A 12023-nucleotide genomic window follows, 5' to 3' on the forward strand; every position below is an offset into this window, starting at 1 on the left:
GTTTGAATGTATGTATGTCCATATATCATATATGATGAGCGCTCATGATAAAATGGATCCAAATATTTTTTTTTCACATGATTTATATGGTTTAATTTAAATTGGGTAAACAACTGTTGAGGATTGTTTTAATATGTAAACAAAAAAGAAGGTTAACAGATCTGTTTGTTTACTTTCAAAAGGAGCCGTCAATTGGCTTGGTGTATCTTCCTCCCTTCTGCTTGTCATGATCGTCCAGCTAAAATTTGGGGGCCAACAGAGGTGAGGCAAAGAACCTCACCCCCCCGCTGGTACAAAGACCTCTCCACAGGTGTGGCTGTATACTGGACCGGTAGTCAGTGACGGGTAAGATCCAATTGCAACGGTACCAACCTAAGGACCATACGTACTATTGGACAACCTAAGGCAGGCACAGTCCCTAAGCCACATGCTTGTTGTTTAAACAGAGAGGGGGAGATGTTGAGAGCCACAGCCGAAGGGGCCCCAGCAAACTTCCAGCTGCCGGCTGATGATTGGCTCACAGCGGCCCCAGCAACATCTAGCTGATTGGCTCCTCTGCGGTGATGCTCATTGGGCTGTTTCCCTGCCCTTTCAGACCACGGAGCTGCTCACTGGGGGACTTTTTTGGCTCTGCCCACGTGACCCAGCCAATCGGCCTCAAGAGCAGGAGGATTGTGGGAGGTGGAGAGAAGCTTGTGTGGGAGAGAGAGGCTTGTGGAAAGCCGGTGGTGGCAATTGAGGCTCTGAGGGTTTTTCCTGAGAGGCTGTTTTGTTTGGCTGTGTGGTTCTAAAAATAAAGTTAGTTTCTTTTGACAAGTGGCTCCTGATTGTGCCCAGCCAGACTGCGGCAAGTGGTAGCACACTTGCCTGGCATGTGTGAGGCACTGGTTCAATTCTCAGCACTGCACATAAATAAATAAATAAAGGTCTATCAACAACTAAAAAAAAATACAAAAAAATAAGTCATTGTCTAATGTGACAAGTATCACTTTCACTATTCTTTATCAAAAAGAAAAATCATTCATTCAGCTTTATTTAGGGCCTGGCATGTGACAAGCTCTGTTCTTTATGATTGCATCATAAAGGGGAGAGAAAGACAATAACATATGAATAAATAAAATAGAATATTATCTGATAGTGAGTGCTTTGGAAATACTAAACAGGAAAGAAATAGGGGGAGAATAGCATGAGGAAGCTTGTGATTTAAATAAGAGGGCCAGGAAAGGCCTGAGAAGGAAATCATCTGATACTTTAAAAACTATGGAGAAACTTGAAAATAATGGACATGAGACCCTAGAGTAGTGTATGTTTGAAGTCAGCCTCAATATTTCAGCCCTAACTGAAGGAATAAAGAAGGGAGGAAAAAAACGTCATTTAGAAAAAGACAGCTTTTGATTTTGAACATGTTTAATTTTCTACTTTATGTTTTACTGTTTTTCCTATGCCATGCAGTTAATAATTATATAATAAGAAATAGCCAGCAAATACTATTATTAAAAGACAAGGGGCTGTGGTTGTAGCTCAGTGGTAGAGTGCTGGCCTAGCATGTGTGAGGCTCTGGCCTCAATCCTCAGCACCACATAAAAATAAATAAATAAAACAAATGGATTGTGTCCATCTAAAATTAAAAAAAAAATTAAAAATAAATAAAGGACTTGTCATCAAGAAGACTACTTTCTGATATTGACATCAATATGTCCTGGGAGAAATCTCAAAGGCACCAGAGAAATGACCATAGAGCCTTGGCATCTAAGAAATCACCAACTCCCAATAAGAGTTCATTTAAACTGCTCTAATCCTTTTTGGGTCATTTTGCGACAAGTTTGCAGCATGTTTAAGAATGTTGAAAATATATACTGAATGTATTGATAATAAAATATAGGAAAATCGTGTTCTCAAAGATGAAAAAAATAGTGTTTCTTCAGCCCTGCTGCAGGTTTGGTACAGGATGCAGGTGTCTGGGGGAGCACTGTGCTCTTGCTGCACAGAAGTAGTTGGCTGAGTCTCTGGGATGAGCTGCTGTGATGTTCAGAGAGAGATGTTTGTCTTTCTTACTCAGGAGGACAGTGAGTCTCTGGTCTTGCTTTCTCTCCATACTTGAAAGAATCTGCATGAGCAACTGCAGACCTGCTCCAGGCTTGTGCTTATACCAAAAGAAGTAAGTGGAGGCACTGTCTGTGTAAGTGCAGTGGATGACAGCGCTGTCTCCCTCCTGGACACTCAGGAAGGAAGGATGCTGCTCTACCTTCTCTCCTCTGCTCACACCTGGGTAAAAGGAAATGTTGGACAAGATCATCAGGACATCATTTCCCAGGGTTTGTGCAACCTCAAACAGACTGGAAGAGGCCAGTGTCCTGGTCAGACTTATAATGAATATTACCAAACACCTTGTTTCCCAAAAGCTCTCAACTCACAGTTTAGCTGCAGCCACAAGAACAGGAACAAAGGCCCAGGAAGGGTCTTCATGGCTCCCCTTTTGGGACTGCAGTCTGCAGCTTGAAAGGAACTGCTAGTATCAGTCTCTCTTCTTTTCCTCCAAAGCACAGCAGTTTCCTAAACTGCCTGCACAGATATTAGCTCCTTTCTGCAGCCTGCTCTCACAGAAGTCAGCCAAAAAGAACCTTCCATCCGTTCTGCATCAGCAGAGATGCTCTGCCATCTTGTGGCCAGATCCGCAACTGCTAACTCACCTCATGAAATCCTCTTCTACCCTGTGTCTATGGGAAATTCTGACACACAAAACAGCAGCAGATCAAACAAAGTAAGTTCCAAGTGTGTCTCCAATCTGAAATTATGTAGATTAGCAGAGAGCAAACACAGTGAAAATGCAGAGTGCAGAATTCCACCTCATCTTCTCAGCACACTACTTAGTCATTTTAAATAAATTTCAAGCTTCAGGTTTCCCATGTTTATTTGGCATCATGTTTAGTCTATATGATATCAGGAAAATACTGTGATTAGGAATCCTCAGCAATTGAAAAGTAAAATTCTTACTCCTCTTATTCCTCTCCTCCTTTTTTAAATTGGCCAGAGGATCAAACATCCAAATCAATCATCTTGGTTCTACTCTCATAGATGAAAACTATGTAGATGACATTTAAACACAAAAACAGGAGTAAAGCACAGAGTCTCCCTAAATATGTCAGATGCTATTGCAGGCTCTGCCTCTCCAAATCTAGTCTAGGTATCAATCTTGCCATTGCCAGGACATGGACAGTACCATTGCTCACAACATGAATGTTCTTTAGTAAAAAGTGAAGTAATAGAGAATAGGAGGAGGAGAAAGGCTTCTATGAGTTAATAAAATATTCTAACCAAAGGAAAAAAGTTAACTGATAGTGATAAGAAATCTGTGTGTACTTTGAAATCTTTTCTACGGACAGAACAGAGTATCTGAGATTATGGGTATGTGGCTTACTTACAAAGAACTGATATAAGAAAGTAGAAACTCAGAAAGCATCAGGCTACATCCACTTTGCACAGCTTATATATCTCTAGACTGATTAGGTAGGATCACTTTCCTAATATAGAAATACATGTATATATTATGAAATACATACAGTAAACATAATTAGTTAAATTGTGCATTTGTTCACTCATTCATCATTGAATATAAATTCCAAATATTTCACCATGATATTTCTTGGTTGCATTTTTCCTGTATTTGCTTTGACACATTAGGCCAATATCCTTTTGGAATATGGAATCTATATTGGAAAATGTGATTCAATATGATCTGCTTATGGCACATGGTTCCAACACAACTATAACCCTAGAATAAATATTCCTGGGACAAATTCTCAGCCCCATCACTTTTTTACTGACTGTTGTCTCATTATCCGAAACAATGGTATGGAATTGTCCCATTTTTCTAGTAATGACGTGGACTCCAACATACATAAGCAATGCTGAATTTGCCCTCAAATTTTTCTTACTTTTTATTTTCCCTTGATTTTTTCTCTCAGACTGTGTGCAAAACATAGTATATTTATAAATATAGGATAATAAATATAATTTATAAATTAGTAGTATAAAATATAAAGTAATGTTAGCTACTATGCAAGACATGAATTTTTGGAGCAAATTCCTACATTAATGCACTTTCAAAGTATACTTTTCTTTTGTTTTGGCAAAAACTTTTGGAAAAACTTATGAAGAACAAACTAAGATCATTGAAATCAACAAGTCACTCTTTTTCTTTTAGACTCCTAAACTTGGCAAATCAAACTGAGCATGCCCAGGAGGGTTCAGTTCTGCTATCTTACCTTATAACATGAGCTCTATGACCTTGAGCTGAGCATGCCCAGAAATGTGTCCATCATCTATGTTTCTTGAACTATGACCCTGAAATAAGCACACTCAACAATGCAAATCCTGAACTGAGGATTCTCAGCAGTGTGTTCACCCCTAAAGTTTCTTCCTATATGAATACTTAGAGGCTTTCTAAATAAAATCCCCATAATTGTGTTTCTCAAGGAGGAAATTACTTTGGAAATAACCCATGTTCTCCTTACCAGCTACAGATAATAAATATTTCTCCTTTCTTTTATTTCTTGGTTATGCTTTTGGCTTTGCACCCACCCAGATGCAAACCCATTGTACTTAGTTACAGCAACAGCTGCATCTATTAGCCCTCTGTATACTGCCTCTTAAGGACAGCAGTCCCAGAGGGGTGAAACTATGTGTGTTGGCAGGCCTCAGTCTCACCCACCCCCACACCAGCAAAGAAGACCAAACCAAGAAAAGTTCCTGGTCAGGACAATGCCAGATAACCTCCATTCACTAGATTATTTTAAACCATACCCAGGGACAGCTGGGGGTAAAAGGGACAGACTTGTGACTTGCAGAATCCCTTCGCAGAACAACTAGATTAGGAGCAGACATCATGGAAGAAGCAGCATGTCTTTCCTCCACACTGATAGCCTTTGAGGCAGCTTTCCTCCTGAGCTCTGTCCTTCATAGCAGACACCAAAGAAATGGGAATCTCTCCCCAGAGCTCTGATCAGACACCCTCTGACCAGGGAGTGGGTCTCACAGAGGTGCAGATCTGTGATGAGCTCCCAGTTTATTCAAGGTTTTATGTTTCACTCTCTGGAATCCCACAGTTTAGCAAAGTCAGGACCAAACATCTGATGTATTACCTCTCTAAACTTTATTACCCTGTGAAGAAAGAAGGCTTGTGGCCCTCATCTCATAGGTGAATAAACTAAAGCCCAGGAGAAATATTTATCCAAGGTCACAGTTCAAGTAAATGGCTAAAAGCCTAAAGGTAAGGAGGCCATGTGACCTCTCCTAAGCTTGCTGCTTGGTGCATCGTTGTAGACATCACAGGATCCCATTCTGGAGAAACTGACATCACACTGTATCTCTGCTGCCTTTCATCCTGGGCCATCTGTTCAGAACTGGTGCTCCACACCCATTCCTGACCATTGGGCTTCAGGAGGATCCTCAAGGAGGGTTTCAGAGGGTACTAGTTGGTCACTTAAAGTACCCAAATTTGGATAACTTGGTTTTTGTTAAAATGGAAATTGAATTTTTTTTTCTAAAAGTGAGAACAATCATGTTATTGATGAACTGAGCCTAATTCCATCTTAACACTGGTAGCCCTCTCTCAATAAATTCATAAAAAGTTCATTTTTGTTTACTATAAAATACTAGGATTTCTATTTGGCCTGACCATACTCTGAGGGTTAAACTTGTTTGAAATCCCTGCCTGTGCTCTGAATTCATGCATGCCTGGATCTCCTTGACCAGATAACAACCCTCCTTAAGACCTTAGTGGCCCCTCTTAAATTCTGGATATCCCTGACCAGATACAACCCTCCCTAAAACCTCAGTAGCTCCTCATAAATTCTAAGGTTAAAATCTAAATTTACTCCCTACCTTGAAATGTTAAGCCATGTAGATCATTAACCTGCTATCTGCCCTTGTATTAGGCTTGCCAGAACCCTATTAGCTCTAAAGTTCCCAAGACGTCTGACTTTATAACTTTTTGTACTATAAAAACCTCCTTGTGCTTAGACCAGCTACTGTACTCTGGCCCAGCCTCTGGGTGAGGCAATTGCTGATCAGCTCTCTTGTGTACACAATATAAGCTTGCTTTAATTTGTTTTAAAATTGGAGTTAGTGGTCTTTTCTTTGTATTATGGGTTCACCATTACAACTCTTCAGAAGAGATGTTAGTGTATTTTCCAAGTTAGCAAATATAACAAAGACTAAATGAAGAGATGATCTCCCTGCCTCTAAGGGGTTGGTGCTGCTCTCAGGTGAGGGCTGTGGATGTTACTGAAGTCCTGGCTCAAGGCGTGGCTCCAGGGCAATCCCAACAGACCTGTCCTAGCCATTCACCACAAAAGTGATAGTGAAGTGAAGCTGGAAAGCAGTTTATTCTTAGTATGGCTGTACCAGGAAGCCAGCATTTAGCTGTCTTCAGGATATCAACAGTAGCTCTGGGTATAGATAGGGGAAAAACAAAGGCAAGAGTGGAGGGTCTTTACCCAGCCAGCAGTCTCTGTCACAGGCAGTTTCAATTTCTGTCACAAGAAGTTTATCCACTAGATCTGTGATTCTGGAACTTTTGATAAACTGAGGGAAGAAATAACTCAGAAAATACCAGGAAAGAGAGGAAGGAAATGTGAAAAGGGAGAAAAAAGAAAAGAAAAAGTCAAAGAGACATACAGGCCAGAGAGATAAAATGGAGTTAGTGAGGTCAATGACTGGGTCCTTTGTGGGACAACTTTCTGTGAGGCCTCCAGACCGAGGATCCTCCTTCACTCCACCAAGGTAGAGTGTGCTATTATTTTGGGAAACAATGTTTCTAGAAGGACTAACATGGTAAGAAAAATGAGAAACATGAGGAAGTGTAACAATCGTTGAAGTGAAAAAGAAGAGTAGATATGGGATGTACAGTACACTCACACTTTTGTTAAATACACCTTTATTATCTGTGACTAAACAGGAAATCCTGCCAAATCCTAATAATTTCTCTCAGATATGAACTAACAGGTAATTTTCTTTTCTTTTATTTTTTGTTTTCCTAAAGTTAAATAACTTTTTTGTACAACTAAGATTTCTTTTATAAGCAGAATAATATTACTTGAAATTTTGTAGTCATTCAAGTTCTTCTCCAATAGGAATTCAACTACATGGATAACTGAAATGTCATTATGACTGAAGAGCCAACTAGATATATCAGGCCAGTACATGGAGGTCAAGAAGTAAAACAAAAATTACAGTTTCCACTGAGAAGGTCTTTGGCATCTACATAGAGTATAGAGAAAGACTTTATTTGATACTTACTCTTTAACACTGAGAAAGACATGTCACCTCTCACATATTCAATTTTCTTGTCTTTAAAATACCTGTCATGTTCTGTTGGCACTGGACTAGGTGTTCATCACCTCATTTGCTTCCCATAATACAATTTTGGTTGATACTACCAATCCCCACAGGAGGAACGATGAAATTAAGCATTAAAATTATTAACTAATCTGTCCAATACCACCGAGCTAATGAGCAACAGGCTAGAAATGCAACCCAAGGCTATGGTGTCAAGAGTGTTGCTTCACTGCTGTGCTAAAGGAAGATGTGACCGACCTCAAAGAGTTCCAATAAGAATTAAATAAAAACATATGTTCAAATCATCTAGAATAGTTTCACGGTCTGGGGCACTGAACCAGATCCTCCCACATAAAATATTGGGGATTGGGAAACTCAATTAGAAATTGCAGTGTAGTCTATTCAAAAGGCAAAGCTCACAATATTCTTCTGAGGTGTATTTTGCAATTACAGAGCAGAATCTATATAGATATCCATGGTCTATCTTGCTTCTTACTATGAGAACTCAGTGCATTGCAATACTGTGAGATTGAGTGGAGGTATATTGTCACAAGCCATTCATGGGCTGTGTGTGGAGTGTCGCATATTGCAGCCAGTGAGAGAATAGGTCTGGCATTGTGAACTGCCGGTGGCACTCCCAATAGACTGCCAGATTCAGATGAACTTCTCCCTCAGCTCTGCAAAAGATCCCACACAGCATTGGAGATGGAGTGATCTGCTAAGATGCCAATCAACCTGCTGACTGCAAGACATCACAAAACAAGACTCCACCCTTGAATCCTTACCCCTACCTTTGATGTACCTCCTTAAATGAACCACTTGAGCCATTTTCTATTTGTCTAGTTCCAGCTTCTGTGTGGAACGGACTTATCAGGGGCTCCAACTTCTTTGAAAATATCTTTTGACTTCTTGTCTTTTGTTCTTCACTAATTGTTCCAGATTTTAATTTCTCAGGTGGAAGAAGAATCCCTCAATTAGATGCTGGCCCTCTCCCCATAGCATATAACATGAAAGGTGTCTACAACACTGTGTTCCCTATAATAGCTCATTATTCTCCATCAGTAACTTGTTCTTTTTTTTTCTTTTCTTTAACTATGGATTGAATTCAGGGGTGTGCAACCACTGAGCCATATCCCCAACATTTTTTATTTAGAGACAAGGTCTTGCTAAGTTGTTGAGGCTGACTTTGAACTTGTAATCCTCCTGCCTTAGTCCCCAAAGTCCCTCAGATTACAGACATGCACCACTGTGCCTGTGAAGCCAGGTTTAAATATAGGTAGTTAGTATAGTTAGGTAAATTGGGTCTAACATTGAGTATGATAAAGAAAATGGAGACCATATCAAGAATGGAGTCAAGGAAACCAGAACAACACCTGGGGAAACTGAAATATTAATGTCCCCAAGGCTTGGAACCCATCCTAAAAACCACCCCAGGCCCTTCCTGCCCAGATTACTCCTCTCTGCCCCATAAATCCACCAATCTCCCATCTTTTTGCCTTCCACCTGCATTCTATCACTGCAGGATAGAGGGAAACAAAGGACAAGAATGTGGAAGGACTAAAAGAAGACCCTAGATATAAAAAGGGAAGACCTTCCCTTCCCATGGATTTCGCCTTTCGGGTCCCCCTCTTCTTCCTGGAGGAAGTCTCTTCTGCTATCTTTTAATAAAGCCTCCCACTTTCCACTCTACATTTGCCTCTGCGTGTTTCTCTAGTGTTATACTTCAGCATTCGGGGAAGGAAGGACTCCTCACTGGAAAACAGCAGTAACACCTGGCCATCAATGACTCTTGTTCCCACTTCTCAAGATACCTCTTTAGTACAGTAAATAATAGAATAATAAACACAATTTCACTTCACAGAGAAAAACCACCTACCTTGTATAATATGTAAAGCTTAATTTCCACAGTATCCAACTGCTCTCAAGCCCAAATCACCTCATATATTGCATCTGTTATTTCAAGTCAGTTAGTTTCATGTCTGGAAGGGCAATAGATCAAAAACTAGCCAGCCCTCCTGAATGCTCTCTGGCTGAATCCTTTCTGATTACTGCTATGAGAAATTCCCTGGCTTTCGTTCAGCAAAGCCCTGTTGCCAGTCGGCTTCACCACCATTTAACCCATGAACACTAAGGGCAGCTAGGTCAGCCAAAATCACAGAATATTTTGTCTGGACACCAGGTGGCAGTGCTTCAGTTAAGAATTGTTCCCTTTCTCCACACAGGGAGGGTGCTAAAACCTGATTCTCAAAGAAGGAAGATTTATTTAGATAAAGATTTCACAAAGTAGTGACAATTGAGTAATAACATAGAGGAAGTACAGAGGTATACCATATGGATATTTCAAGGGCTAGCATTGCAGACAGAGAGTAAAGGCAAAGGGCAAAGGTACTGATATGGAGACATGCCTGGGAAGTTTCAGGAGTAATCTAGTCCCTTGTACCTTCCAGCACACTGTCATAAAGGAGACTGGCTAATGGACACAGCACTGCTAACTGGTTAGTTGATGACTGTTTTAACCTATTATCCCTTGGGGAATTTGTATCTGGTTTGTCATCTTTTTTTTTTTTTCTAGTTCGCTTGAGCTCCTTTTGCAATCAGTAATGTCACTATCACTGAGACATCCAGCCATCCTGCTCTGGGGCTATTACTTCTCCATAGGCAAAACCTCATTCTTTAGAGACCTCTAGGACACTACACCTGGATGACAAGAAAAGTTAGAGATGCTCTTCAAAATAAGGAAAAGTTAGGTCTTGTCTCCCAAATATTAAAAATAAAAATAATAAAACCTATGGCATAGGGTGTTGATGTGTAAATTAGATAATGATTCTGAAATGTAATACAGTGCCTCATGTATGGTAAGCCCAATTAACATCAACATTGTTTTTTCATAGTAAAACCTGCCTTTCCTTCATTGCCCAAGTCTGTGATTTGCTAAAGTTTTTTCTTCTTTCCACATGTTGGAAACATCTGACAACCTTCCCCTGGAGGTTGTCATTATATTTCCCTAAATTGTTGGGGCCATGTCCTCCTGACTACACTAATATACTTAGGATGCTGAAAGAACACAGATGAACACTCAAATGGACTTTTATTTAATTTCCCCAATGAATAATGATACTAAGTGCTTTTGTGTGTTTATTAGATATTGAGGATCATATTTCTACAATGGCTAAGTATTTGCCATTTTTATTGTCTCTTTTCTTATTGGTTTTAAGAACATCCTGCATTTTAGTTATTTTCCAGAAATACGCATTGCAGAGCAGGCACCATGCTATGCATCTATGGTCCCTCAAGCTCAGGAGTTCAGGGCCAGCATGGCAACATAGTGAAAACCTGCTTCAAACCAGGAAAAGTAAGATGTATCACAAAAAAAGTAAGATGTATTTCAAGTCAGTCAGTTTCACATCTGGAAGGGCAATAGGTCAAAAACTAGTCAGCCCTCCTGAATGCTCTCTGGCTGAATCCTCTCTGATTACTGCTATGAGAAATTCCCTGGCTTTGGTTCAGCAAAGCCCTGTTGCCAGTAGGCTTCACCTGTGAATGGACTTTCTACTTTATTTATTTAATTCAGTGAATGGACTTTCTACTTTCTTTATTTAATTCAGTAAACTAGCAGGTTACAAGATCAACATACATAAATGAGTCGCTTTACCATACTCTAATAATGAATCTACTGAAAAAGAAATTAGGAAAACTATCCCATTCACAAGAACCTCAATAAAATACTTGGAACTTGATCTAACAATGGAGTTGAAGGACCTCTACAATGAAAACTATAGAACACTGAAGAAAGAAAATGAAGAAGACCTCAGAAGATGGAAAGAAACCCCATGTTCTTAGACAGAGTCACTATTGTCAAAAAGGCCATATTACCAAAAGCATTATATGTATTCAATGAAATTCCCATAAAATACGAATGGCATTCTTCACAGAACTAGAAAAAAAAGAGTTTAAAATACAAGAATAATTATAAGAGACTCAGAATAGCTAAGAATACTGAGCAAAAAAGAACAGTACTGAAAGCATCACAATGCCAGACTACATTATACTACATTATACATTATACTACAGAGCTCTAGTAACAAAACATTATACTACAGAGGTATAGTAACAAAACAGCATGGTATTGGCACCAAAACAGATTACAAATACCAGTGAATAGAATAGAAGACAAACAAGTGAATAGAAAAGAAGACAAAGAGACAAACTCACATAGATACAGTCACCTGATACTTGACAAAAGTGCCAAAAACACATGTTGGAGAAAAGACAGCCATTTTACCAAATCATGCTGGGAAAACTGGACATCTGTATGTAAAGAATGAAACTTGATCTCCGTCTCTCTCCCTGCTGGTAAATGGGTGGAACTGGAGAACATCAGGCTAAGTGAAATAAGCCAGACCTAGGAAGTCAAAGGTCAAAAGTTTTTTTCTGATCTGAGGAAACTAGACCAAAATAAGGACGAGAAAAGAAAAAGAAGGGAAAGGAAATCTCATGAAAATAGAAGGGATATCAGTGAAATACATGAAGGGGACTTAGGGAGAAGGAGGAGAGATGGGAAAAGGAAATAACTGTGGAATGAATCTGACCTAACCTTCCTATGTACGTATATGAACATGCCACAGTGAATCTCACCTTTATATGTATCCTCAAGGCACTATTTTAATAAAGAAAAATATAAATAA

The 12023-nt window shown here is 39.6% G+C and overlaps 1 gene segment (V, D, J or C); it reads right to left on the reverse strand.

Annotated features, from left to right (window-relative positions):
• Positions 1 to 1921: 1921 nt before the first annotated feature.
• On the reverse strand, positions 1922 to 2571 carry LOC107144142. The segment is given in 2 exon segments: positions 1922 to 2265; positions 2415 to 2571. Coding segments are annotated over 2 exon segments (396 nt in total).
• Positions 2572 to 12023: the final 9452 nt, after the last annotated feature.

Source organism: Marmota marmota, unplaced genomic scaffold (genome assembly GCF_001458135.2).
Source record: "Marmota marmota marmota unplaced genomic scaffold, marMar, whole genome shotgun sequence".
NCBI lineage: Eukaryota > Metazoa > Chordata > Mammalia > Rodentia > Sciuridae > Marmota > Marmota marmota.